Source organism: Rhizophagus irregularis, chromosome 30 (genome assembly GCF_026210795.1).
Source record: "Rhizophagus irregularis chromosome 30, complete sequence".
Classification (NCBI taxonomy): Eukaryota; Fungi; Glomeromycota; class Glomeromycetes; order Glomerales; family Glomeraceae; genus Rhizophagus; species Rhizophagus irregularis.
Genome location: NC_089458.1, coordinates 2,975,671 through 3,002,624, shown reverse-complemented (window position 1 = coordinate 3,002,624; position 26,954 = coordinate 2,975,671). Strand labels below are relative to the sequence as shown.

Below are 26,954 nucleotides of genomic sequence, written 5' to 3'. Positions count from 1 at the left end.
ATGAATTAACAAAATCATATAATCAGAGATTGCACTTAGAAGAAACTCAAATAGAATCGAATATTAATGAAGAAATGGATGAAGATAGTTGCAAGAGACTGATAGTTATAAATTAAAAGTTGAGACCGATTCTGAATTACAAAAAAGGATCTTGGGTAATGTTTAAAAACATTAAAAGTATTGTATTATAATAAATTTTTTACTAATAATTAATATTTTTAGAGTTTACGAATCAAACTCTCTTCGCAAATTCACGTCAAACATTACTAGATATTAATTTTCCGAACGTCTATTTTATGTACTTGTATTATCGTATTGTTGAAATTTTATTGGCCAGTGAATCGGAATCGGCATTAGTTTTTTTTTTATGATTATAAAAAATCGATGATGTCAAAAATAGGGCTTTTTCTGTACGTTGCCACCAAAGCCATTTCTACTGAAATTCTTTAAAAGCTCCTTCTAAGTAGAATTATTTCTTATTGCAAACTTTTGGTTTGTATATAATTTATTCGATATCTTATTTGATTTCATTTTTTACTATTAACTGAGGTATTTTATTATTTAGCTATTAACCGCCATAGTGCGGAGTTCACCCTTTCGGGTTTGCTGTAGAAATGGTTTTCATTGACGGTGTTAAATATGCTTGGTATATAATTTGATTTATTTTTTATTTATTTATTTATTTCTTACAAAATCATTTTTTGAGCTTATTTTGTTTTTTTTCCTCTCTAAAATAGTGCAACGTGCATTAAAGGTCATCGATCTACTGCTTGCCAGCACTCTGACCGTGCACTTTTTGTTATTAAAAGGAAAGGTCGACCTATAACTCAGTGTTCACATTGCCGCGAACTTCGTAAAACTCAAAAAATTCATGTGAAATGTAATTGTAACGAAAAGAAAAAGGAAGAATGTCGGTAATCTTTTTCTGATTTAATTTATTATTTTATTCATATATTAACCATATTAACCATGAATTACATATATTTTAATCAGCGAGTTTGTCGCAACCTCAAGCTGTTGCAGTTTTACCACAAGGAATTTCAGCTGATGACGAATATCGGCCCGCTTCAAGATCTAAGACTTCTGTGGAAGCATTGCTGAACCCATGTCAATGCTTAACTGGAGCAAAATGTATCTGCTGTCGTTTAGATTCATCCGATATGCTATATTCTAACCCGACATCAGACACATCTGTTAATAACAATGATTCATCTCATTTGCCCACATCAGCTCAAACTGCAATTTATACATTACCACCTATTTCTGCTAATCTAAACCAACATCAATATATTCACGGTTATGATAATAGTGCAAAAGGCAAAAGTGTCAACCCACAATTACGTTTCACGACTTCTTTGAATAATAATGGTGGAGGGTATTCAAAACATATTAATTCTTCTGTTGAAAAAGGTAGTAGTCCTTTTGCAAGTACTGCTCCATTAGAGTCAGGATATTCATATAATGATGAGGATGATACGGATTTTAAATCTTATGACCAAAGTGGAATTTTAGGTAAAGAAATTTGTCGTAGTACATCTACCGATTTAGCTAACAAAATTTATAGTTCATTTCAAAGTTGTTCTACAAATATGACTGATAGAAGTTGTTGTGGAGGTAATAATTCGCCAACAATGATGCCCATTTGTAGATGTGGTCCAGGTTGCAAATGTTCAGGCTGTGATACTCATGCAAAAAGAGTCAACGTTGAATATTCTTACAATAATTTATCATCGAATAGTTTGTCATCGAGTTGTTGCTCTTCTCATCATGAGATCACCCAGCCTGAACACAAGAAAATTAGGGATGAAGATGGTGTATTATTATGTGGTTGTGGTTGTCAAAAGTTAGATACTGAATGTGCGGATTGTTTAGAAAATTTGTGTGAAGGTATGTTAATTTTATATATAAAAAAAATTTTTTCTCCCTACAAACTAACTCGAATTTTTTTTTTTTTTAAAAAAAAACAGAATATTTGTTAAAGTAGGGACATTTTTTTTTATGAGATTCTCATTTATATGTAAGAGAAATTTATATTATAAAAATACCAAAAAAAAAGTTATATGCAGTATTATAATTATGTTAACAACAAATAAGTAATAGTTTAAGGTACATAAAATATTTAATATATCCATATATGTTTGTCTTAAAGAGAATCGTATTTATTAAAGAAAAAAAATAATTTAAAAGTTCCCCCAAAAAAAAGTTATCATCATGTGGTAATAATGAGGTTATTTAATTATTTTGAGGGATTTTTGCCGTCACACTTATTCATTTATGAGGGATTTTTGCCTGAAGTCCAGGAAAATGCAATAATTATGATTGCATAACATTTTTATTGATTTAATATTAGTTTGTATTCTTGTTATGGAATAGCATTGTGATTCAGTACCAGTACTTTGTCAATGAGATTATATTAGTATCAGCCATCTAATCTAAATTCACACGAACTTGCATGGTTATCATTTGTGATCCGCAAAAAAATATTTTATTCAAATTACAATATTTCAATATCTATTCTAATTTAATTCTTTTATTTTCTGCTTCTTGCAATTCTTCACTGTTTACCAAATGATTTTCACTTGTAACATTTTGGTCTAAACTTTCTATTTTTACAGTTTCGTCAATTGAATTATTGTTACAAAAATCAGATTTATTAAGCTCTTCCAAAGTATCTTTTTGTTTCATATAAGAAGGTATAGGAGTAGGAAGAGATTCATTAATTACTATATGAGTCGCGTGCAATAAATATCCTCCGCCTCCGCTTGTTGACATTGAAGGGTGAATCCTTCCAGGCAAAACCTAAAGGTTCAATAAAGAAGTCAACAGACATGATAATTTAATAATATACGGTATATGATAGATAATTACTTGATATTGACGCAACCAGCTCTCAGTAATTTGTGGATTCAAAAACTTTTTGGATATTTTCATATATACACACGCATTAATCAATACCTATAATATTATTTAAGATTTCAATCGAAATCACAAAAAAGCAAAAATAAATAAATAAATAAAATAATAAACTATTGTGGCATTTTATTAAACCTAACCTCTTTATTTATATGATAGATAATAATTGGTCTTGATCCGGATACATAAGGCATTAGTGTTTCTAAAATAGATTCAGGTTGGTATTGACTTGCTACTATCAATCTAAAGTTTAGTTGAGGTAAATCGTCAGTTATTTGTCATATTTAAATATAACAAAATGAATTCATTATATAATTACCCGTCAAATTCACCTCTCCATAAAATTTCTCTTGTATCTCTTATTCGTTCATAATTTACCTTCCTTCGAAGATAATATTTTAAATCTTTTTCCGATAAAGTTGATTCATCTTGATAATTAAAAGGAGCTGGAAAATAGTTTTAATTAATTTACCAATTTTGAAACAAATATTTCGGGATTAAGATATTTATTATTTCCTAACCTTGTATCTCCTCCTTGAATACCTGTTGCCAAGATAATGTCAATAATGAATCATGAATTTTTTTCGAAAAATTCATATATCTCACGATATCATAATTATGATTTTCACCGTCATGAATACCAAGTACTATACCATAACCTATGTAATTTGAATCGAGAATATCAGTATGTTTTTTAAATAAACGAAATAACTTTAAATAAACATACCTCCTAACCTTTCCATAACGCCTGTAATAACAAGTCCTTGCGTGTCATCCACCACAAGCATCTTTGTATATGCTCGTACATTTGCCAAAGATAATATCTGAGATAGTGTATCTATTCTCATATCCCTAATCATAATCAATCAAATGTTTATTAACTGAATTTTTTAATTACCAAATTTAGTTATTAAGATGTTAACCTTATTTTGCCAGGATTCTTGGAGAAAAAATATTCCCAAACAGAATATAATGTAGGGTTTATTGGTGTGAAAACTCGTGAAAATCTAAAAGTATAAGGTATTAGACCTCGTGAAAATGAATTTCCGAACGAGAATATTTCGTTACGATTTACTTTGCTTCCTTTCGTTTAATATATTTTGCTTTAGAATATTCGGTCTTTTGATCAAAGGCTGAATGACCTTCTACCATTTTTTTAATAATATCCTATCAAATATATATTATTATAGTAAGATAAATAACGAACAAAAATAATCATAAGTTGTAGGATAAATTTTTTCACCTGTCCTTCTAATCCCTGCTTTTTCAACTTCTCGATCTCTTGATAAGACAATTTTTGTTTAGACGGATCGTCCAATATTTCTTTGTTATTAGCATCCGTTTCATCTTATTAATATATTTATTAAAAAAATATAGTAAAAATGCGAAAATAATTTTCAAAGAGTCTTGTATTATCTTACCAACTTCATAGAATGCAACATTTTTAATAACTTTTACTTGATAATTATCATAAATTTCATAAGAATGTCCAAATGGTCGTCCTATTATACCGTTCGAATGAAAAGTCCCGAATTTTCCTAATGATACATTACTGTAATATTCACATTTAATAGAATTAATTGATTCTAAAAGTTTATCATAATAAACCAAAAAGAGGATACACACTCACGTATCCTTCTGAAGTTTAACAACTTTTATATTGCCACTTGGCAATTGTATAAATATATATTGGTTATCAAGAATCAAAGAAGTATCTTGTTCTTCACGTTCTTCTTGATTCTCTTCACTTTTAATAATAATATCTTCAGTAATTTGACTTACTGCAGACATGTTTTTCGGATGTTTATTCATTGATAATCAAAAATAATCATACTTTTATGTCAATTTTAAATGATGTTCCGCAGCTAATTTTTAATAAATAATATATATATTTGAAATATTTTAGTTTAAAAATCTTTTTGTTTTAATTTAGTTATTTTTTTGTTGAAACATAAAAAAAAAAATTTATAATTATTTAGTCTATGAATATAAATACATTTTTTCCCGTCCTCATTTAACTAAAATTTTTGTGAACTCTGAATTTTAAAACAATAATATTAAATAAAAAAAAATGTTCTATAAATAAAATTAAAAAAAATAGAAAAAAGTAAAATAAAAAAAATAAATTTACAATGTTTATAATGATGATTCGATCTCACATCAATGGAGAATTTCCGAACCCATTTCCAAAATATTTCGGATATTCCACTGCCAAACCTGGGAATCTGACCGTCATAGAATTTGTTTCAATGTTATTATTGACACCATTACCATCGCCTAAATTTCCTTTTTCAATAATTGCAATTTGTGCACACCATTCAGCATATTCTTGATTAACAGCTTCGTACTCTACAATCGCTTTTCCTGCATAAGTATGTCTATGAGTAGCATACTGCCTTGCTAAGGGCTGTATCATTGCTTTACTTCTTATGCGTGTAGGAATTTGTGGTGTTGTTGTCAACGTAGACGATATTTGTTTTTGATTCGATTTGTGAGAGCCGGAAGATCTGTGTGATCCATTTGGAAAAATCCAACGGACAAAACACGCCGCTGTCGACATTTCTTTGCCAGACGATTGTTGTAATGCAGCGAATTCCTTAAATGACAGTCTCGACCTGCGGTTCTTGTTTGGTGAAGACGATGATAAAGTCGAAGTCGAGACAGATAAAACGGATGAAGAAGAAGAAATATTCCGAGGCTCAACTATTTGCTGATTTTGCACTTCTTCGTTATTACTACTATCAGCTTTGTTTGAATTGCCTTCAACCGTTGATTCAGTAATTGATTCAACAGTTGGTTCAGCCAGTTTTGCTTTAAAAGCTTGTTCTATATCCCTCATGTCTCCTGTATAATTGGATAGAAATTCGTGATACTGTCGCACATTTTCTAGACGACTTTGCAATGCGACTAAAATACTAAAAAGAGAATATATAATTGTTTATTTACTTATTTACATTTTAAGTAAATTTAAATAAACTAAAAATGTTTATTCACTTACTCAATAACTATTTCTTCATTATCCTCAATAATTATACCACTGTCATTAACTTCTTCTTTTTTATCATCATGCTTTCCGACTCCACCTCCAATTCTTCCTAAACGCCATACTAATAAACGCATATAATATATTCTGACATTTCTTGACCAATGACAAAATAATATTTCAAACATCTCGTCCAAAAGTATTTCTTTAACTAATTGTTTAAGGTAAGCGGCTTGTGACGTTAAAAGGAAAAAGTGCGTATAAATAAAGCTTATTGTTCTTAGAATGGTAATGGAATGGTCTGATTGTTCGAGTAGTAGTTTAATAAGGGAAATATAAAAAGGGACATCAAGTATGTTTATGAGATTTGGTGCAATGAATCGAGAACTTTCTGTGTTATCTAAGCTAACCGAATGTGAAATCATAGATTCTGAAGAAATAATATTGTCCCTAATAAAAAAAGCATAAATTATGTAATGTGTTATTAATAGCTATTATTAACTTTGCATTACGAATCCGAAATAAATACCTATTATCCAATTCAATAATTAACGTATCAATAAAATCTAATAGACCTACAGACGAACATTACAAATAAGTGACAACCTCAAAATTTTCCTCAAAAAAGCATAAACTATACAACCAAACAAAAATAATACTTACAAAATACGCCTTCCACATCATACATATTTGTCTTCTTAACTACAGCTTTAATCCAAATGTTACACATTTCTTGGAAAAACCCATTGTCGACAATAGAAACCATAGTTTCAACAAAACGTCGGCCCGCCATCTCCAAAACCTTTGGTTTCCCACTATTGACGCCTATTGCACCAACAGTAACTCCTCCCCCTAAAGCTACACTTCCGTTTGCTTCTGCATTAGCTACTATACCACCGTCAATGCTAGTGTTTGTAATCGAACCCATTCCAATAGCCGTTGCATTAGGATTCATTCCATTTGATATTCCATTACCTCCTTGTATAACACTATTTGTATTTCCGCCTCCTCTTGGATGTTCAAATTGAATCACTGTCGTGATCGTATGAATATTACGATGGATAAGAGATTCAATCTTGAGAAGGAAAAATGATGCAAGATGAATATAACCCGGTGCAGTAATAAACTCAAACGGTGGAGTCGCAGTTTTGACCGATCGAGTGAAATGCGACGCGAGGTAAGATTTAAGCACGACATGATAGTATTTATAGAACGAAAAGAACAATTCACTATCGTCACTCTGCCAACTTATAATATCAAAATAAGTATAAGTAAACAAATTATTATTGGTTAAACCATTAACATATGATGTATCCTTACCGCCTTATCCAATTACCACTCATTTCTATAGGTGGCTCACCCCAAATACGTTTTGCATTTTCAAACTGTCGCCACCATGATCTTAAATTTAAGAAGCACAAAATTTTTAAATGTTCTGGAAACAAAGCAGAAATTTTTTCGTTCTGTTCTTTCATACGTTCGGGACTGTTTTTTTTTTATTTTAATTTAATAAACAAATTAAATATTAAAAAAAAAAATCAAAAAAGTCATCATCGTCACGCAATGTAAAATAAAATTTACCTAGAATCTTCTTCACCGGCTGTCTCCTTTAGTATTCGCTTGATGTGTGATTTACTTACCGGCAATGCTTGCAATAAAGCAAATCCAACACCAGGAATTTTGAAAAAACATAAAGCTGAATAAAATAAAGATAAAAATAATAAATAAGAGTCGAAAAACTGATTAAAACATTGCGACCTTTATCATTACCTAAAACACGCGCACAAAATGAAATTACGTTCGAGTAAACGCCTTTTTGATTAAGTCTATCAATCGCGTAATGTAAAGTTGACATTAAAGCAGCACGATATGTTATTATGGTATTAATAGGAATTTCCATGTATGTGTCTGCAGTATCAAGTTGAGGAATTGATCCTATCCGGTCTGTATAATTAATATTCAATTAATACATATATAATTAACTTTGTTTAAATAAAATAAATAAAATATAAATTTAAACTTATAAACTTGCCGAAAAATTCAAACTCGTTTCTGTTTAAAAATAAATTATTTGTTACTAAAATAGATCAAAATAACCAGCGATAATATATTCTAATATGAATACCTAGTCATTAACGATAAAATACATTCAAAATAAAGGGTTCGATCTGTATACGCCGCATTAGGTAGATTTGAAATTAATATATTCCACCTTTAAAAATAAAATAAATCAATTCCAGTTTCACATTCTAAAAAAAAACAAAAATATTATATATAAATTACGAACCACTTTAACAAAATGACTCGGCCATGTTGTAAACCTTTGTCTGTTGCGTTTACTATAAAGAATGTTTTTATTAACTATAATATAAAGCAAAATAACGAGGAAAAGACGAATTATTTACTTGTTATATATTTTTTGAGCCAAGGAATTAAAACTGATTTTATAACATCCACTTTATGACGATCCTTGGATTGAAATCTGCAATGTTTTTTAATATCAATTTTTGAAAACATAAATGACTTTAAAATTAATTTTATCATACCTCGCCAAGGCTTTTTCTATACTCTTATATTCATTATCTTGTGTATTATTATTCCAAGACTTAAATAACTTGAATCTAATTCCAGAGTCCATTGAACTTGATTTTTTTTTCGAAACATCTGTACCAGACGACGTTGTAGACACAGAATTGGAAGAACTGTTGCTACTTAGTAAGTTAGATATAAAGCCATATTTAGATTTTTTATCTGGTTGTCTCGAAATCGTCGTTGTGGTAGAAGTTGTAGTTGCTTTCGTTGTAACCGTCATTGCTGGTGTTGGTGGTGTTACTGAAGTTGGTTGGTATGAAGCAGAGGAAGAACTATCGGGAATAGGTGGCTCTTCAGTTGAATCTATATTTTTAAAATCGGAGTCTAAGTTCAAAGCTGTATCTGTAGAGTTTTTTTCGGGTAGTTTTATGGTTTCACTTGGGTTACTAGTAATATTCTCGTTGTCCGCTATAGATAAAGATTTGTCGTTATCATTCAAGTTTTGCATGACGAAGGATACAAAACCTTTCTTTTATAATCAAAAAAATAGTTTTATTGAACGTTGCGACATTTAGAATATTTTACAATATTTATTTATGATATCTTCCAGACATTGTGCATGCAGAATTTTCGCACCAAAATGTAACAATTGTTAATTATTTCTATTTTTGATATTATTGTTATGATTGAACATATACTTTTAATCCAACATTCGTGATATATAAAAGAACAAAACCGTTGAAATCAACAATGTAATTTCTCTTAACTACTTACACGTGATATTTCTCTTTTATTTTGAAATTTCGTCATAGCCTCAAAGGTCTCATATAATTTAATCTCTCATATGGTACATTCGTTTTTAATTGTTGTATTAAATTAAAAAAAAAAGGGCCTTTAAACCTTTTTTCGAAAATTTTTTAGATATTTATCTAAAAATGAGTTAACAAATCATGTATAATTGACAAGAAACATGTGAACATGTTAAATTAATTTATACTAATTTTAGCAATGATCAGAAATTCAATTGATAACCAACATTACAATGCTTTTAAAAAAAATTGTGATAGGTTTTCATGAGCCCCGATCATTTGAAAACAAATTTCTTTAGCACAAATGAATATTAAGGATACTAAAAAATTTTTTATTAGAATCCCGAATTAATGATCACACACGCTCAACTTTTCCAAATTTTATTATAGATTTATTTATCACTTATCAGTTATTATCCATTAAAGTTATTAATGCTGTGCCATACTATTTGATATACTGCAGAACCGATCGATTGTCACTCACTGATATTAAAATTTTATTTGCTAATATTTATTAATAAAGTTGTGTATATCTTTAATATTAAATAAATATGTATTAGTTGATAAAACTAAACTTTTTTTTTTCGCTAATTTTAACATGTAATTAATTAGGATTAATCATATAGTACAATATTGTCTTAATAATACTGCCGCTAAGCCAGGAGATCCATTTCCCACATAAATCATTGATAAGTTATATGCCGCATCCCTTCTAAGGCTTGTAGGGTCATCATCATCCTCGACGGGACATTCTTCGGAAAGATTTTCGGATGATTTACCCTTTATAAATTTTAAAAAATTAGTTTAAAAAATACATATATTTTATTTATTTATTGGTAATTTATTACTTTACCTTCTCATGTTGCTCTCTGAAAACTTGCTGAAGGGAAGGTAACTTTAAGCATCTTTCATAATGAGGCACAGCTAAATGATATAAACCAAGTTCATGAAAAGCTCTTCCGAGATTATATTCAGCCTCTTGGTTTCTTTCTTTCAGTTCGTAATAATTATACAAAAATGTAAATGCCTAATATAAAAGAAATTTTAATTATTATTTTGAAAAAAGGTAATACATTTACAAAATTGATATTTTTAAAGACCTGCATAATTTGTAAATGTCGATTATCACTTATTCTTTGCATAGACCGATGCATATATGCAAGTCCCATCGACAAACTAATTAATGGATCTTTTGGTTTAACCGAATACGCACGAGAATAGTATCCTGAAAACAGATAGATTTTTCCAGTCAATTTCAAACATATTATGTATGTGAAATGAACCGAGCATTAATAACAACTTACCAATTGCACCGACATAACTTCTGGCACATGCCAAAATATGTCCATAAAGTGATAATAATGCTGCATTTGGTTTCTCGGGAACTTTGGCTTTTTTCATAACAGGTTTTTGTTTAATCTCACTTTCGGATTTATCTGAATTACTCGAGTTATTTTTTATTATTGGAGTTTGATAAAACCCAGTATCCATCAACTTGACTTGACGAAGAAAATATTTTTGGGAATTTGCGGCTGCAAAGCATGATAACGCATTTGAACCACTGGACATTTATAAAAAATTATAACGAGTTACTAAACTAGTTGTTGAACATCGCATTAACCAATTTTCATCATACCTAGACATTCCTGCTCCATATAAATTATATAAATTACTATTAAATGGCTCATGATTACATAGCCATCTTGCATTCTCACATACAACTAAAAAATTGCGTGTATGAAGTCCCCAAGCTAAGCGAACAAAATAGTATAAAATTAGACTAATGAACTTGCGTTCTATATATATGAAATAGGCATATTATTCTTACCCAATGATAACAACTTGAGAACAGTTGTATAATGAATATTGTGAAAAAATACATTTGCTCTACAAGCTAACTTAAGAAGATCAAAAGCCTCTTGTTCACAATTATTTTTTGTTGCAGTGACAATATACTATAAATTAAACCAGAGTTTAAACAATTAATTTCACTTAATGTGGAATGATTCCTTAAATTAAAAACAAACCTTGATAAAAAAATCAAACCATTTTTCAAAAGTAATACCGTTAAATTCGGTAATTTTTTTGCGTATTTCATCTTCTAATTCGCCTTTTTCACCATCTAAAAGTATATTTAGTAATTAATAAATGTAAAAATTTAAGATAATTGTTTCTAAAAAAAATTATTTACATATTCTTTTTATACAAACCAATACGCCATTGCAACCTTTTTGCCATTGTAGTTGCTTGTTCATCTAGATAAGCATCATCACTATCATTAGAATTTTCAAATTCTTCGAAGTAAACTTGTTTTCTCCAGGATCTTCGACGGTCCCATCCTTTAAATGGGAGCATCTAAATATAATAAAAAATTAATAAAAATTTAAACGTACTCAATAATATAAAAGAAAAAAAAATTAGAGACAATTCACACAAAAACAATTACCCTGTCTCTCTGAGGATAAAAAGCCCTGTTATTTTTCCAATCAATAACAACATTTCTAGCAGTTTCCAAAAATTCTTTAGCTGATTCACAATCTCCAAGCTTAGAACGATCATATAAAAGATCTAATCTGTGAAATTGAATTTTAGTTTCCTTTTCTTTTTCTGCTATTTTTTGTTTACGCTCTTCTTCTGCTCTTGCAAAAGCGTTAGCTTTGGATTCTTCAGACACAGTTTGAATTAAGGACGATTCATTTTGTAAGGTCCCTGCTGATAAATTATGCAATGAACTAATATTGAGTTGATTTGATGTCGATGATGATGATTCTAATTGAGATTCTGCTGCCGCTTGAGCAAGCTTCCTTTTACGCGCTTCAAGAACTTTTTAAAAGTACCATTTGTTAATACAACGGTATTATTAATTCATGATAGAATATAACAGCTAAACACCTTCATTGACTATCTCAAGCGCTTTTTCCTTTTCATCCAAATCTTCATAGGTTTCAGCAAGTGCCATTTTAATATCCAAATTATCTGGTAACTCTTTCACAACTATGAATGAATAATCGAATATATATTAACTATAATATCTATTATAAAAATAAATGAATATTTTTTTTTTTAATACCGGCGGCGAAATATTCGGCCACGCTTTCAAGATTTCCTAATTCTCGGTGACACATTCCCATTCGCATCCATGCAAGGGGTTTATCTGTCTAAAACAATAATAAAGCATACACAAATATATTTATAAATAATACTTCTAATTTCTAAATATAAACCAAAAAAATATATTTACAGATTCATTCTCGACAATTATTTCATATATTGACAAAGCATCTTCAAACAACCCCTTGTCTGTATAAGTTTCAGCTACTTCATAGTACAAATCTACATACTGCTCAACATCGTATGACTCGAGATAAGCAAAATGTAGCTAATTTAAATTATTCAGACAGAAATATAAATTTTGAATTCACCCTTTAAAAAAAAAATAATGAAAATAAATAAACAAATACATACTTTGCCTTCTTCAAGTCGATCTGTTAAAATTCTGCATTGTCCCAATTTAACTCTTAATTCAATAGGTAATGTAGCATTTGAACCTCCCGTGCTACTAGCACCACGAAGTCGAGCAGCTGCTAAAATTGAGGCATGATCTCTTCTATCTAAATTCTCCTCCTCTTCATACTCACGATCATCATTTATATAATCCCACCATGTCTCATTTTCTCTTCCTTGCAACCATCTTACACCCTGCTTAATAAAATCAATAGCATTGTTATAATCACCAGCTAACATGTAAAGTTCAGCCATTATATTTATCTCAGAATATCCGAAACTTCCTTCGGCCTCAGGATCTTCTGGTAAAGGCCTATTTCTATAATAGGAATAAGCATCAAGAAAAAGTTCAATGGCTTGAGGAATTTCATTCATTTGTACTTGAATACGAGTTACTTCTCGTAATACATTCATATCATAGGGTATCTTTTCTAATAGACCTTTAAAACCGTCTATCGCCTTTAAAAGAAGATTTGCAAAATAAATATCGATAATGAATTACTTCGCTAAAAGGCGTTATTTAAAAGAGAAATACTTTTTTGAATTCTCCAATTTCTGAATATAGAATCGATCGATCCCAAATAGCATCCACATCATTATTATCACATCTGATTGCTTTAGAGAAACAATAAATAGCCTGATGGATTGAATTATGATTTCTAATAATATGATATATAAGTAAAGGAAATTAGATATCTCGCTATAATAAATTATATTGAGAAAAAACCAACTGACTTGCTTAAAAGGCCTAATCTCTTCCATAATGCACCATCGTGAGGTGTTAAATGAGCTGCAACTAAATACAATTGCAAAGCTTTTTCTGGACATCCCATCTCATCTTGAATAGTTCCAAGGGTAAACCAAGCAGAATGAATATTTGGATCGATTTTAATAACCTCTTGAAGAATTTCAATTGCTTTTGGATAATCTCTATTTACGTAATGTAAATTAGCTTCCCCAACTAATGCACGAAGATTTGGCGGAATAACACGAGGTCTTGGACCTTTCTATAAAGAATTATCGAATTATCCCGAATAATGATCTGTAGAATTTAATTAATTGAAGAATTCTTAAATAAATAATATATGTTAAAAAAAGGGTACCTTTCCCTTTTTTATTCTTCCAATTCCACTAGTAAGTCTTAAATCTTGATTAAATTCGGTCCACTCTTTTTCCAGATTTTGCCAAAGGTGAGGAACAGAATCTCCTTTGGTTAAATCACTACCAATAGCTTCAGCTTGTGATAATAAACGACTATGTAATTTAATATTATTATTTGATAAGTAATTTATACTTTTTAAATTTTGAGTTATAGCAATAAATTATTTACCCAAAATTATCCGACAAATATTTCTCATCGTCATCATCATCTTCTTCTTCCACTTTGTCCATTTGTTCATTTTCTTCTGCGTCGGTCAATTTATTTGCAAACGCATCTTCAATTAGATCAGAATTTTGCAATTCATCATATTCTCCTTCAAAATCATATACTTCTCCTTCAAAATCTTCTATAAACTCCTCTTCATCGTCAACAAGATCCAAATGCTCATCAAAATTCTGAAATTCTCTGGATTCTGGTTGATCAAAACTTGCTTCCTCAGAGCTAGAATTAAACCCAAAAGAAGAACTTACAGCAGCCGTAGATGTAAGATCTGTAGCTTCTGCAAGCATATGAACTAAATCTGCGTCATCATACGTATTATTAAGTAGGTCGAGAAATGTCGTTGGGTTTGGAGTATTTCTCGGTAAATTTTTATTTGCCATAATTGAGCAAACCCTTAAATTTCGAGTTTTTCTTTTTTAGAACTTCTGTTCACATAATAAAGATTATCGTAATCTATTGTTCACGTGATGATTCAAAATAATTATATAAATAATAATAATAAAAATAATTCACATGAGTAATTCCGCACTTTTCCGGTTTTTTTTTCTTTTTTAATAATAGCCAGATTTTCTGGTACGCTGAAATGCTAGTTTATTTCCAAGCCAAACAATTAACAATGACATACTTATTTGTCAGCACAGAACATGTGGAAAATTCAAAATTTAGTTTTCGTGATACCTTTATCGGGTAAAAAATTCTTATAAAGATAATCCGTTTGTTCATCCTCCATCACTACCTTATTGACTTCTTTCAAAACTCTTCACTAAAAAAGAACCACGTTGCTTTTTTTACTTGTTGGCATATGCCACGAAGTTGTGCAATCAAGTTTAAAATGTTTAACTAATTTCAGTAAATTTCAATTAAATGAGCCACTATTTATCAAAAAGTTCGAAAAATTTTTTTTTTCTTTGTTAAAGACTCTCAATTAGTGAAACTTTCTTTTTTATTTTTAAGAGTTTGAATATATAAAGACAATAGATATTATCTACAATTAATAGTTATAGGTTAATATTAAAAGATTTAATTTCATTATAATGCAAAACTCAACTTTTCAGTTTACTCTTGATCGTCCTTTTGGTATTTATTTTTATGATTATTTTGTGAAAGCGTACACTTTAGCAACGGGAAACGACCCAAATAATTTTGCGTTTATTGAGGGAGTTACTACATTTTCTACTAGATATGAAGTTGTAATTGCGATTGTTACATATCTCGCTGTCATATTTGGAGGGAGACTACTTATGAGAAATTTTCCAGTTATCAAACTTCAATTTATTTTCCAACTTCACAATCTTTTGTTGACATTATCTTCTCTAGCACTTTTGATACTATTCGTGGAACAACTGATTCCAATAGTAGTTCGTGAAGGAATTTTTCATTCCGTATGTCACCAAGACGCATGGACTCAACGATTAGAGTTGTTATATTATCTTAATTATCTAGTAAAGTATTGGGAACTTGCCGACACTGTCTTTTTAGTATTAAAGAAAAAGAATCTTGGTAATATATATTTTCGGTTAAATTTTCTTAATTTGATTTAAAGTAATAAAATTGACCTTTAAAGATCTTTCCGGAATTTTATTTCAGAATTCTTACACGTTTATCATCATAGTATGACGATGGCTTTGTGTTTCTCGCAATTGGAAGGTAGAACCTCAGTGGTAAGTGAACATTTTTTATTTTTTTCATTTTTTTATTTATTCTAATTATTGATAATTTCAATTTTATTATAGTCATGGGTTCCAATTACTCTTAATCTCTTGGTTCATGTGTTTATGTATTATTATTATTTTCGAACCGCAGGAGGGGCAAAAATTTGGTGGAAAAAATATATTACAACATTGCAAATAACTCAATTCGTAATTGATTTGTTCTTCGTATACTTTTGTTCTTATACATATTTCACTGCTACTTACTGGGATTGGATGCCAAATTATGGTTCATGTGCTGGAAGTGAAAGTGCTGCTATTTTTGGATGTTGGATTTTGAGTAGTTATTTACTTTTATTCATCGGATTTTATAATAAAACTTATAGTAATAAGAAAGGAGTAACCGCAACAAAAGGAGCAAAAGTTGAATAATTTCCGGTTTGTTTTAATGATTTCTTTAATTATATAATTATATTAAAGTAATATTTATTATTTTCAATTTAATTTTTATGATTTCTCTTAAAAAAAAAGAATTATTTACAGTTCTTTTAAAAGAGAAAAAAAAAATAATGGAACTTTTTAAAATAAAAAAGCTGTTTATTTATTAAAAAAAAAATTTAATTAGATAGTTTTTTATTTGCTTTATTATTATATATATATTTTTTTATCATTTCAGAAGTTCAATCAATCCTTTAATTTTGTAATTTTGCTTTAGATTTATTTTATTGTAGAAAAAATTATTGAAGGAACATAAATACATAATAATAATATATATATGTATTAATTTTTTATACTGTTTCTGTATTTCTGAAAAATGGACAAGAAATTACTAATTTTTTTAATATTTATTTTTTTCTTTGATGAAAGCAAATACTTTTTGATTTATAATAAAATGTCATTGTAAAGAAATTAAATTTCAATTCCATTTACTTAAAAAGATCGAAAAATATTCTTTAATAGGTTTAAATCGGATTTTAAAAAAGCCACTATATACAACACCAGTAACAAAAAAAAAAAAAAAAATTAAATAAATAAATAGGTACAAAAGAATTTTTTTTTCTTTTTTTTTGGTTATAAATTTGAATGTTACTATAAAGAAACAGATCAATGTTACACATCAAATTAGAACACAAGGGAGATAAGTGAACCAAAAATAACAAAAATTTGGGCAATCCTTTCTCGACCTTGAATTCTTTTTATTCGAATCCAACATCAATCAACTTTTTCCTATTTAAATATATCTGCTTCTATATGAAAAAAAAAACATTTCGCACAATTTACAAGAAATTTATAAATTAAATCAAAATAAAAAAAAAAGGAACTAAATATGATAATACGATCACTTTCGTTACGTTTATACATAAATGTTGATTTAAATATTCTATCTTCCATCATGAATTATTGGTTGTTGTTGTTGAAGAAGTTGTAGAAGAATTTAGAGTAGAAGCGGGTGTTGGTTCTGGGATCACCGGAACTGGTGTTGTTTGGTTTGATGTGGAAAGTGAGGTAGTTTGATTGTCTGCGTCTGCAGATTGGGTATCTGCTTTTTCATCAATTTCAGTCTCATGTACGAGAGAACTTTCTTTCACAGGTGAGGAATTGTGGGTAACGGCTGCGATTGCATTCGAGTGAGGAATTGTTTCAGGTGAAGGGTGTTGAACACCGACTGGACCTGAAGTCTTTCCAGCTTTGGAAAGAGCGTAATCTCCGGAATCAAAATACTTTCGTTCCTACATATAATATAATTTATAAGTAGAAACCTTTATTTCTCTCATCAAATCCTTAATAAATTATATATGTAATGACGACATTTTGAAAAGATATACACATTTCCCAGGATTAACTCCTTTTTTCTTTCGTTTTAACAAATACCTTTAATTTGTGAGATATAAGATCCTTTCCCGCTTTTCCTGCTGGTAACTTTCCATACATCCGGAAATGCTTCCTCTCTTCTTCAGTTAGTTTCTATTTATTTAATGACAAGAATAAATTAATTTTAGTAATAAACCTTTAATAATAAATTCCCACGATCAGCCTCAAATAAGCTCATAAGCTTATTGAGCTATTGAAAGTCAAGATAACTTACATCGAGGTCAATCTTGTTTCTCCTAGCTGGATTCATATTACTGGCGTGGTTTTATTAGTTTCCAAAAAGTAAAATAAAATAAATATTGAAAAAAACCGAAAGGAAAAAAACTTAAAAAAAATAACGTTTGACGCAGATATTTAACCACAACTTGCATGATTGGTAAAAAATTTTGTGTCACTTATCACATGACCAAAATTCGAAACTGTCACATTGTCACATTGTAAAATAACACTAATTTTTTATGACGTAAATGATTTTTATTTTTTAAAATTATTTAATAATGTGGCGAAATCAGGTGCGGAAGAACCACTCGATTCTTCCATATTATCCAAATCATAAATCTTCGGCTTGATTATATGATCTGCAATATATTGCAGATCATCACATTCGTTACTTTTCTTTGATTTTGATTTCGATTTTGATTTTGACCTTGATTTTGATTTTTCGCTTGGTACGTTGAACTAGAATAGGAATTAGGTTATAACAGAGTTTAACGTAATTAAATGTGTTATAATTAATAATTACCTTCTTTTTTGATTTTTTTTGGGGTGGGCCTCGAGTTTGCTCAGTTCTAAAAGGAAATGTATTTCTAATCTGAGCTTGTAGACCTTTCCATACTAATGGCACAAATGATATTGTTTCACGGTCAATCTCAGTAAGCTTTGAGCTGGTAAGTGAGTAGTTTTCAGCAGTTTCAACGCTCTTATAAACTACAGCATAAGCTTCACCTTTCTCGTGACGAAGGATATATGATCCTTGAAATAATTGGCTAAGAATTAAAAATATCAAAAATTGCAAAATTAGAATCCAGTTAAATAAGAATTCGTTCATAAAATATCGTTAATATATACCGTTGTAATTGCTTAAAAATGTAGTGCAACTTTTTGACAAGTGATTTCACCCTAATATTAAAAAGATCATTCAGTAAAAAGTTACTTATTGTAAAAATATATTTTAGTTAGCTACTCACCGATTTTCATCAGGGAGAATATTTTCTGCTGATACTCTCTCGACCATATTTAGGGTATTCATTGGAACATCGATTCGACCAAGCATTAGATCAGCTTTATTTCGTATCATCGAATAAATCCACCAGCGCGATTGCTCAATAAAACTGATACTTTCATAGTTGTAATCCAACTGATAATCTAATTTTGATTTTATTCCTACAGTACGAATCTATATTTGTACACAAATTACATATATTAGAAAAAATTTACTTTGTATAATATTATTTTTTAAAACGAACCTTTTGATCTGAATCTCTGTAATATCCATCAGATTTACATCGTATCAAAATACTTATATCATCAATATTCCAAAGTGAATATTCAAGGTTGTGTGAAGAATGTTGTAATTCGCCATCTTTATTCATTTTCAAAGCCATACTTTTAAAAGCTGTATTATAGTAAACTTGATTGATTTCACGTGGTGTCATTTTCTTTTTCACAAATGGTTTATCGATATATATTGTTTTAAGAGTAGAATTCTCTAATTAAACATAAAAAGCATTATTGGCAATCTTTTAAATTGTGTATGTAGAAATTATTAATTTACCTTTGGTAAATTCAACTATCTTGATCGGAATTTCCAAATCAACATCTGTAGACTCAGCTAAACCAACAAGTGCAGTAAGACCACCAGAAGAAATTACAATGTCAACTTTATGGTTGGAAAGCATTTCAGGGATTAATGGATCCTGGCTAACCACTGGAATTCTCTATTAAAAATTAGACAAGTTTTCGTATAATAGAAAATTTCATAATGAATAATAATATCATTAACCCATTTACCATCTTTTGCCAATAATCTTTTATAGCAAAATCTGCTGATAATGTATTAGCGGATGGAATGTCATTTAACCAAAGTTCCTTTTCTAATTGAAAAGGAATTTGATTTACTACTGTTGGTGGAATCGAAAATTCAAAAGGCTTTTCCTTAAAATATTGAAAAATTTAATAAAAATCACAATTAAAAATGAAATAAAAGTTAAACACATTATTATCATTAAAAATAACGTACGATTGAACTGAGTTTTTGTTTGAATTTTAATTCTGGTTCCCCGTGACTGGCTGGATTAAGTCCAATTGTTAATTCTATTCTCTAAAAAAAATAAGATAATTATTAAATTCATCATACCATTATGTACAAATCGGAATTACTATTATTTACATACTGAATATACATTTATATTACTTTGCCTGCCGTATTTTAAGTGGTTCTAAATTAAAGGAATTAAATTATTTAGTCGTGATATTGATTAATATTGAACATGAAAGATACTAACCATAACTTTATTTTCTATCAATGGGTTCAAATGACCAACAAACAATTTCGATCTTTCAAACTGCCATCGCTCAAAATTCTTTTGTTCGTTTATGACCCGTTCCGACATATTCTGATAAAAATTACGTTGTTCTTTTGAAACCAATTCCGGCTAGTTAAATATAAACTTTCATTAGCATTTATTACATGAACATACAAACATTATAAATAAAAAATATAACATACATTACGATAAATCACTGCCTCGATCTGAAGGTATTTTAGATGTTCTTCCGAAGACATCGAAGAATAAGGTAAGTTCATCATTTCTGATCGAGAATTTGATGGAACATCTGTAATGTTTGTAGCTGATTGTTTTTGTATCAGTAAAGTTTCATTCTTCCGATTCTCATCAAGCAATTCTAAAAATGGACCCAATATATCTCCGGAAGTTTTTGAATCATCAGGTACAGATCTCTTTGCAGGAACAACTTTACTAACGGATGAATTTGGTGATGAGATCAACTCTGTCGTACTTTCGACTGACTGTGCATTTTTCGGATTTTTTTTAACATTTAATTTAGGTATTTTATTTTTATTATTATATATTTTATCATTAGAGGGTGATTTATTATCATTTAAACCCCTTTCAAGATTCTCAGCGGATATCAACCCACTTTGACTATTTTTATTTTTTACAGGTGCAAAATTACTTGAAGGTTTTAGCATACTATTTACTGAAACTTCTTGAGAACTAGATACGCCTGAAGATTCTATAACGACTTCTTCTACCACATCAGTAAAACTTTCATCTTCGGAATTGTCTTTTTGGACTTCAAGTTTATTACTAGTACCATCATCTTTATTAGTACTTTGACTTACAGTTTTAACGTCAGGGTTCTCATCTGGTGTTGAGTTTTTAATATCCTTATCATCCTTACAAACTTCAGATTCATCTTTAGTAACGCTTTGATCTTGAACTTTAGATTCATTAAAGCCCATCATATTGTCATCTTGTTGTTCTTGTCGTTCGTGATTATCGGCAGGTGTCTCTTGTTTTTCATTAACTTGATTTTTTAAATTGTCATCTATAAAAAAATAAAAATCTCTTGATGAATCTTAATATTAACAATCAAAAGTAAAAACTAAATTATGCATTACCTTTATCATCAATGCAAACGACATGTGAAGTAGATGTATCTTGTTCTTTAATAACTTGAATTGTTGAAAACGTATAATCTATTATTATTAAGCCTTTATAACATACAAATAAACAAAATTTTATATACTGTACCATTAGTAATTTGATCATACGTATTTGTTTGTAGATTTATAGATTTCACGGGTAGAGATTTCGATGAAAGAAGTCTATTTAGTCTAAGTTAAAGAAAGAATTAATATTAACATCAACATTTAAATTATTACTCCCTTCAACAAAATTTGACTTACCTTATTTTCCTTCTAGTAGTCATATTTTGCTTATGTTCAATAAGAGTTACAATTGAATCATCATTATTAAAATCAGGATCAGCGGGATCATACACAATTATATCAGTGTCTTTTAGAGATATTGAAATAGGTAGATCAGGTTTAAAAGCTTCTTTTAAATCATCAGAAAGCATGAGAGTGAATTGTTGTATTGGCTGTTGATAATCAACTTCCATTAAATCCTGTTTTTGTAATCGAATATCTTGTTCCAATGGTTGATTCTCCTGATCACTGATAACATTTTTGACAAGTTCCGAATCCTCAATATCTTCAGTTATTTTTAATGAATTATTCATATTATGTACAGTAAGTGAATCATCATCTTCAATAACAGAGCTATTATCATTAACATCATTAATTACATCAATTTCGTCAACATCCATTTCATTTTCATCGTTGTTATTAATTATTGACGCGTCATCGTCAAATAAACTCTTATTTTTGCCCTTTAAACATGATTCAAAAGAATAGACCGCAGATTTGGTAGATTCAATAGCAAACTTGAGATCTGATAAAGTCTTAGAAGTCTGTCGAAATATAGCCTTATTTACTTTTGTTATACGTTCAAATCTTTGTGGTGGTTTTTCGTCATTTATTATAACAAGAGGATCGAGATCATTTTTCATAGAAGGTTCCTGAATGTCTTTTACGTTTTGAACAATTTCTTTGTCAGAAGAAATTTTTACTTGATCCAAGTTCATATTTATGAATGATTGTTTCTCCTCTTTATAATCAATACGATTTTTGTTTGCAAGGCGAGAACTACTTCTTCGACCGCTCATAATTTTGATAAATAATTTTTTTTAAGTTGTTTTGGATCAACTTTTATTATGTTATTGTATTATGAAGCGAGTTAATAAATCCTGATGATCTGATGATCAGCAAGATTCCAAATTCTAGATATCCGAACCTATTTTTTGAAATAGGTAATGCATAAAAATTTTTTCTATCTAATGAATATTTTAAACATTATAACTGAATGAAATTTAAAGAAATTTTATTAGAAACGAAATCGTTCTTGTATTTCAACGTATGATAAACCAAATACATTGTGTATATGTAGTATATTTAATACCTAACATGTCCCTCCAACTCAGTATGAGATTATTAATGAACAAATAAACCTCACCAAAACACAATTCTTCTGTATAATATTCATACCAAATTTCAGAAATCTAATATTCTTTTAATATCGATTCATTCGATTGCTTTGTTAACTACCATTTTTGCAATCTCTCACTTAATAGAAGCGGTTAGGTTAGAATAAAATGGTGACATTGAAGTAGAGTGAATTAATATGATCACAACATTTGCCGAATGATATTCGAAAAGAAGGATTTATTAAAAGAAATAATGCCCCTCAAAACAGTGACATTACTAGGCCAAGGTCACGTGCTACTGAATTCTTGATTCTAGACACGGATTATACTTCATATACAGGGAAGATTTACTGTTTGAAGGCCAAACTATCACGTCGCATTTACTGAGATTCTTTGAACGCAGAATTTCGCCTAGTAATCATAGAAATATAGTATAGGAATATAAAATAGATGACTCTAAGTGAAAGAAATTAGCAATTAAGGAAACATTATCGGTTAATCTCCACAAATTTATTTTTAGTATCTTTATTTTTGTATGATAGTCATGCTAAAACGTGATAAAAATAACTTTCATACAATGTGTGGGGTATTGATATTCATTGCTTTGTGGCTTCCATTAATCCTTTACATAGATTAATCCGATAACTAGCAGCCTAGATTTTCTTATTGCGCCACGAACAAGAAATTGGGATTAAGAAATTAACAAATGCATTTAAGAAACTCGCACAAATGCATTCTAAAAAGAAGTCACCTATTATAATGTAGATATTTCAGATAACAAAGAATTTTAGTAGCTGTCGTTTTGACCAGATATTTATTAGGATTACCGAATAGGTAAATCAAATTATTCACTTACCTGTAAATAAATTAATCGCGTACATAATGACGCTTGCTAACTTATTATTTAATGTTGGATTTTAAAAAAAGCAAATATGTATCTATTGAAACGGACCTGCCCGGCTAACCCAGCCAAGAACTGCAAGTTATATAATAATAAAATGGGCTTTAATTGACATCAAAGCCAAATTACCATTGTCAAAGCTAATTCTGGTTTCAAACTTGGTTAAGTCAATTTAAGAATTGAAAAAAATCCGATGACACAGATATCACCCCCCCCCCCCTTTTTTTTGATTTTTTTCTGTAGGTAAAATAGACCCCTTTTTTTTAAAAAAAAAAATAAAATGAAAACAAAACCACTTTTTTTTTTACTCAAAATAGATAATTTATTTATTATTTATTTAACGTATCACTATTATCATTACCATTATTGTCATTGATTGTTTTAATATGAATGACTTTCTTTCTTTTATGGTTAAATATGTTTTTGTTGTTATTTGTTCTTTATTCAGAAAAACAAAAAAAACCAGAACCTGTTTTTAATGGATACAGATTGAGAGATAAAGATGATCGACATCGAGATCTACCGTTAAAATACGTCAAATACCAAAATCAAATACAGCATCGGAGTTACTATTAATTCGGATGGAACTATTTTATCAGGTTTGACAAAATTGCAAAATTGGTATACTCTATTCGTCTAAAAATTGTCTTCAGTTCAAGGTTGTAAAAATATTTAACGATTTCTAACTCTACCAGTATTTGAATTATGCCTTCACTGTGAGCAACGATTATTCCTGTGCTTAAACATTAAATGATTGAATGGTGTCAAGATTACGAACCCAGAAATTTTGACATTTGATTACAACATCCACAGTTTAAACGCGAAGACCTCTGAACTATTTGGGACAGACTTTTAGTAAAATGGATTTCGTATACAAAGTGGCTTTGGAAATGTGGAATTATCTATTCCCATTTGGAATTCAAATCTAGACCCAGTTTCAAGATGCTAAATGCGTCAAATATCTCTCATTATAATGAATCAGCCAATTAAATTTTTTAAATTCTTCGCTAACTTCAGATAGTCAAAGGTTAGCATTTTTCCAACAACAATTCATTGTTTCTATTCACATCTCAGTGATATTAGTTATTGACATTGTAATGGACGCTAAAATATAGCGAATTTGAGGTGAAAATCGGAGGGTTCGTCGTATCGAGGCCGGCAGTAACTCGCACCAGTACCTACAGGAATTCCTAAACCAAGTAATTGATAACCATGTGTAAAACATCCGTTGTTACCTTCACAATTAAAAGGTTCGATCATACTGTAAGTCTGTAAGACTGTAAGTGCACTAATCACGTGCTGCATTCACAAGAATTTGTCAACCTGCGTAATTATTTAGGTGGGAAGACCGGTTTCTAGATGAATTGCACGAAAACGATTTATCACTTGACATTTTAAATAACATATGCTTATAATAAAACAAACGTATATCTAAAAATACTTTTAAAAACAAAAATTAACAAGATGCTGTAAACCTTCCTATGTAGAAAAAAGGAGGTCACTATATTATAGAATTTAAAAATATAAAATAGATGCTTATTTTATGAGAAACTATTTTTTTTTTTTGGTTTCTGTTTTTTTATTATACAAAATATGTTAATGTTCGAAATTATTATGCTTGAATTTTTTGTGCTTAAATTAAGCTTTTTTTTTTTTAAAAAAAAAATGAAATATACGTCCAAAGAATTAAACTACATATATATTTTTGATAATTTAATTATTCAAAACCTGGGATATCCACCATCGATATTCTTTTTTATGATCACGTAAATTGGATGCTATACTAGTAAATAGGTTGGTCAATACAACTTCGTCCATAACCTTTGTAAACGAACAAGTCACGGGACCAGGGGGTGTATACTTTTTCGCAATGTCAACCATCCTTCCTAATGAATCACTTCCAAAATCTAGACCGAAAAGGACAGTATGTAGATATATTGGTGAACTAATAATAATAAAAAAAAAATTTTTTTTGATCAATGAATTATAATAATTCATTATTTTAAGATGAAAAAAAAATAAAATTATGAAAAATTATATATACTTCTTTTTGGCATTGCGTTTACAAATTGAATCCAAATCATATTCAGGAACATCTGCTTCTCCATCTGAAAGGAATATAATAATATTTGTCCTATTCAAATATTAAAAGTTAAAAAAAATTCGAATGATATAATTTTGTTAAATTTCATTGAAATACAAAAAAAAAATTAATTTACTTTGTGGCATCAAAATATTTGTTAATAAGTTGATCTACTTTTTCAATAGCAACTCCAAAATCAGTTCCACCTCTATTTTCATATTGAAGCATTTTATTAAAGAGTAAATCAGCATTAATTCTTTCATTCTCAAAGATTACAACTGCTTCATCATCAAAAAGAACAAGTGATATCGTATCACGGTCAATACGATCAGTAATCAAAGGAGTCCTTGAGGATGATTTATAACGTGTTTGCAATCTAGTATCCATGAAAGAATAAACAGCATCATATACAGCACCAAGACGATTATCATGAGATTTTTGTAATTTGGCATAATTACGAGACTTTTCTGATGGAGTAATATCATTACCTAAACAATAATCAAAATTTAATTTTAATATTAAATATAATTTTGATAATTATTAAAGTAGATTATTCTTACCATTCATTGAACCACTTCGATCCATAACGAGTATAATATGAAAAGCTGGATATTTATACTCTATAACTTTAACATGTGCTGTAAGTAAACGCCAAAATCGTAATGATAATAACCCTATTTCAATCAATTCTGTCTCCTTAATTTTTAAGAAAAGTGAAACGCCTAATGTTGATAAGACCAAAATCGCGTCAAAACCATGTAGTAAACCATATTTTCCTCTGCAGAAATATTTTGGACCAAATACTATTGCTCTTAATAATACATCAATTGCAAATATTATATTTATCACTAATGAAATTTTAAATAAGAGTTCAATAAAGAAATCATCCAACTTGATCATAATTATGACCGTTAATGCAACGATGTTGATAGTTGTCAAAAATAGGCCCCAATACATGAAACGCTTTGCTTCGAGGAATTCTGCAAAGGCGGTGTAAGGTGATTTTTTTGAATTTTGTGCAGGTTTATTCGAATCATCGTAACTTGGAAACTCGGTAATGATGGCGCCGTAGCTCATTTTTATTGTTTTTTTAAAAAACAAAAGAAGAGAGAAAAAAAAATAATATTAATTAAATTTGAAGCAAGAGAAATAAAATAATTATTGAAGTGAATTTATAGATTTTAACTTTCTTATAACTACCATTTATGGATAGTCAATAAAAGCGAAATGTGCACTACCCGTTATGTTAATTTT

The 26,954-nt window shown here is 29.2% G+C and overlaps 8 protein-coding genes across 8 annotated transcripts; 2 read left to right on the top strand and 6 right to left on the bottom strand.

The window, feature by feature from the left end:
- Nucleotides 1-412: 412 nt before the first annotated feature.
- On the top strand, nt 413-2,194 carry OCT59_022074 (uncharacterized protein). The gene is made up of 5 exons (XM_025308709.2): nt 413-492; nt 566-646; nt 738-910; nt 994-1,887; nt 1,968-2,194. Exons 2-5 carry the CDS (start codon nt 615-617, stop codon nt 1,982-1,984), a joined length of 1,116 nt encoding a protein of 371 aa, XP_025174130.2. The 5' UTR covers nt 413-492; nt 566-614; the 3' UTR covers nt 1,985-2,194.
- Nucleotides 2,195-2,511: 317 nt separating this feature from the next.
- On the bottom strand, nt 2,512-4,704 carry OCT59_022073 (uncharacterized protein; the record flags this gene model as incomplete). Its single annotated transcript, XM_025319314.2, has 11 exons — nt 2,512-2,799; nt 2,869-2,955; nt 3,054-3,156; nt 3,233-3,359; nt 3,435-3,572; nt 3,641-3,765; nt 3,837-3,920; nt 3,989-4,080; nt 4,157-4,260; nt 4,335-4,465; nt 4,544-4,704. The coding sequence occupies 11 exons, from the start codon at nt 4,702-4,704 to the stop codon at nt 2,512-2,514; spliced, it is 1,440 nt and encodes a 479-aa protein (XP_025174128.2).
- Nucleotides 4,705-4,826: 122 nt separating this feature from the next.
- On the bottom strand, nt 4,827-9,321 carry OCT59_022072 (uncharacterized protein). The gene is made up of 12 exons (XM_025319313.2): nt 8,443-9,321; nt 8,302-8,378; nt 8,184-8,235; nt 8,022-8,108; nt 7,929-7,948; nt 7,667-7,840; nt 7,478-7,592; nt 7,217-7,381; nt 6,560-7,143; nt 6,426-6,471; nt 5,912-6,346; nt 4,827-5,828 (listed from the first exon to the last, which is right to left on the bottom strand). The coding sequence occupies exons 1-12, from the start codon at nt 8,934-8,936 to the stop codon at nt 5,069-5,071; spliced, it is 3,009 nt and encodes a 1,002-aa protein (XP_025174127.1). The 5' UTR covers nt 8,937-9,321; the 3' UTR covers nt 4,827-5,068.
- Nucleotides 9,322-9,717: 396 nt separating this feature from the next.
- On the bottom strand, nt 9,718-14,530 carry OCT59_022071 (uncharacterized protein). Its single transcript, XM_025319312.2, has 17 exons — nt 14,072-14,530; nt 13,845-13,995; nt 13,477-13,748; nt 13,277-13,400; nt 12,703-13,200; nt 12,479-12,616; nt 12,308-12,395; nt 12,130-12,231; nt 11,684-12,060; nt 11,448-11,592; nt 11,265-11,359; nt 11,066-11,192; nt 10,874-10,988; nt 10,542-10,798; nt 10,338-10,462; nt 10,091-10,264; nt 9,718-10,017 (listed from the first exon to the last, which is right to left on the bottom strand). Exons 1-17 carry the CDS (start codon nt 14,503-14,505, stop codon nt 9,856-9,858), a joined length of 3,384 nt encoding a protein of 1,127 aa, XP_025174126.1. The 5' UTR covers nt 14,506-14,530; the 3' UTR covers nt 9,718-9,855.
- Nucleotides 14,531-15,035: 505 nt separating this feature from the next.
- On the top strand, nt 15,036-16,706 carry OCT59_022070 (uncharacterized protein). The gene is made up of 3 exons (XM_025309425.2): nt 15,036-15,625; nt 15,713-15,786; nt 15,859-16,706. The coding sequence occupies exons 1-3, from the start codon at nt 15,160-15,162 to the stop codon at nt 16,204-16,206; spliced, it is 888 nt and encodes a 295-aa protein (XP_025174125.1). The 5' UTR covers nt 15,036-15,159; the 3' UTR covers nt 16,207-16,706.
- OCT59_022069 (uncharacterized protein) lies at nt 16,695-17,973 on the bottom strand. The gene is made up of 3 exons (XM_025309423.2): nt 17,861-17,973; nt 17,647-17,739; nt 16,695-17,504 (listed from the first exon to the last, which is right to left on the bottom strand). The coding sequence occupies exons 1-3, from the start codon at nt 17,894-17,896 to the stop codon at nt 17,166-17,168; spliced, it is 468 nt and encodes a 155-aa protein (XP_025174124.1). The 5' UTR covers nt 17,897-17,973; the 3' UTR covers nt 16,695-17,165.
- Nucleotides 17,974-18,120: 147 nt separating this feature from the next.
- OCT59_022068 (uncharacterized protein) lies at nt 18,121-22,410 on the bottom strand (the record flags this gene model as incomplete). The annotated part of the gene is made up of 14 exons (XM_066146936.1): nt 21,578-22,410; nt 21,423-21,505; nt 21,290-21,343; nt 20,375-21,216; nt 20,151-20,300; nt 20,040-20,084; nt 19,886-19,966; nt 19,657-19,800; nt 19,421-19,583; nt 19,113-19,354; nt 18,834-19,042; nt 18,715-18,765; nt 18,389-18,632; nt 18,121-18,324 (listed from the first exon to the last, which is right to left on the bottom strand). The coding sequence occupies exons 1-14, from the start codon at nt 22,396-22,398 to the stop codon at nt 18,121-18,123; spliced, it is 3,333 nt and encodes a 1,110-aa protein (XP_066006029.1). The 5' UTR covers nt 22,399-22,410.
- A 2,623-nt stretch (nt 22,411-25,033) lies between these two features.
- Nucleotides 25,034-26,838, bottom strand: OCT59_022067 (uncharacterized protein). Its single transcript, XM_025319311.2, has 4 exons — nt 26,261-26,838; nt 25,837-26,188; nt 25,662-25,751; nt 25,034-25,562 (listed from the first exon to the last, which is right to left on the bottom strand). The coding sequence occupies exons 1-4, from the start codon at nt 26,775-26,777 to the stop codon at nt 25,331-25,333; spliced, it is 1,191 nt and encodes a 396-aa protein (XP_025174120.1). The 5' UTR covers nt 26,778-26,838; the 3' UTR covers nt 25,034-25,330.
- Nucleotides 26,839-26,954: the final 116 nt, after the last annotated feature.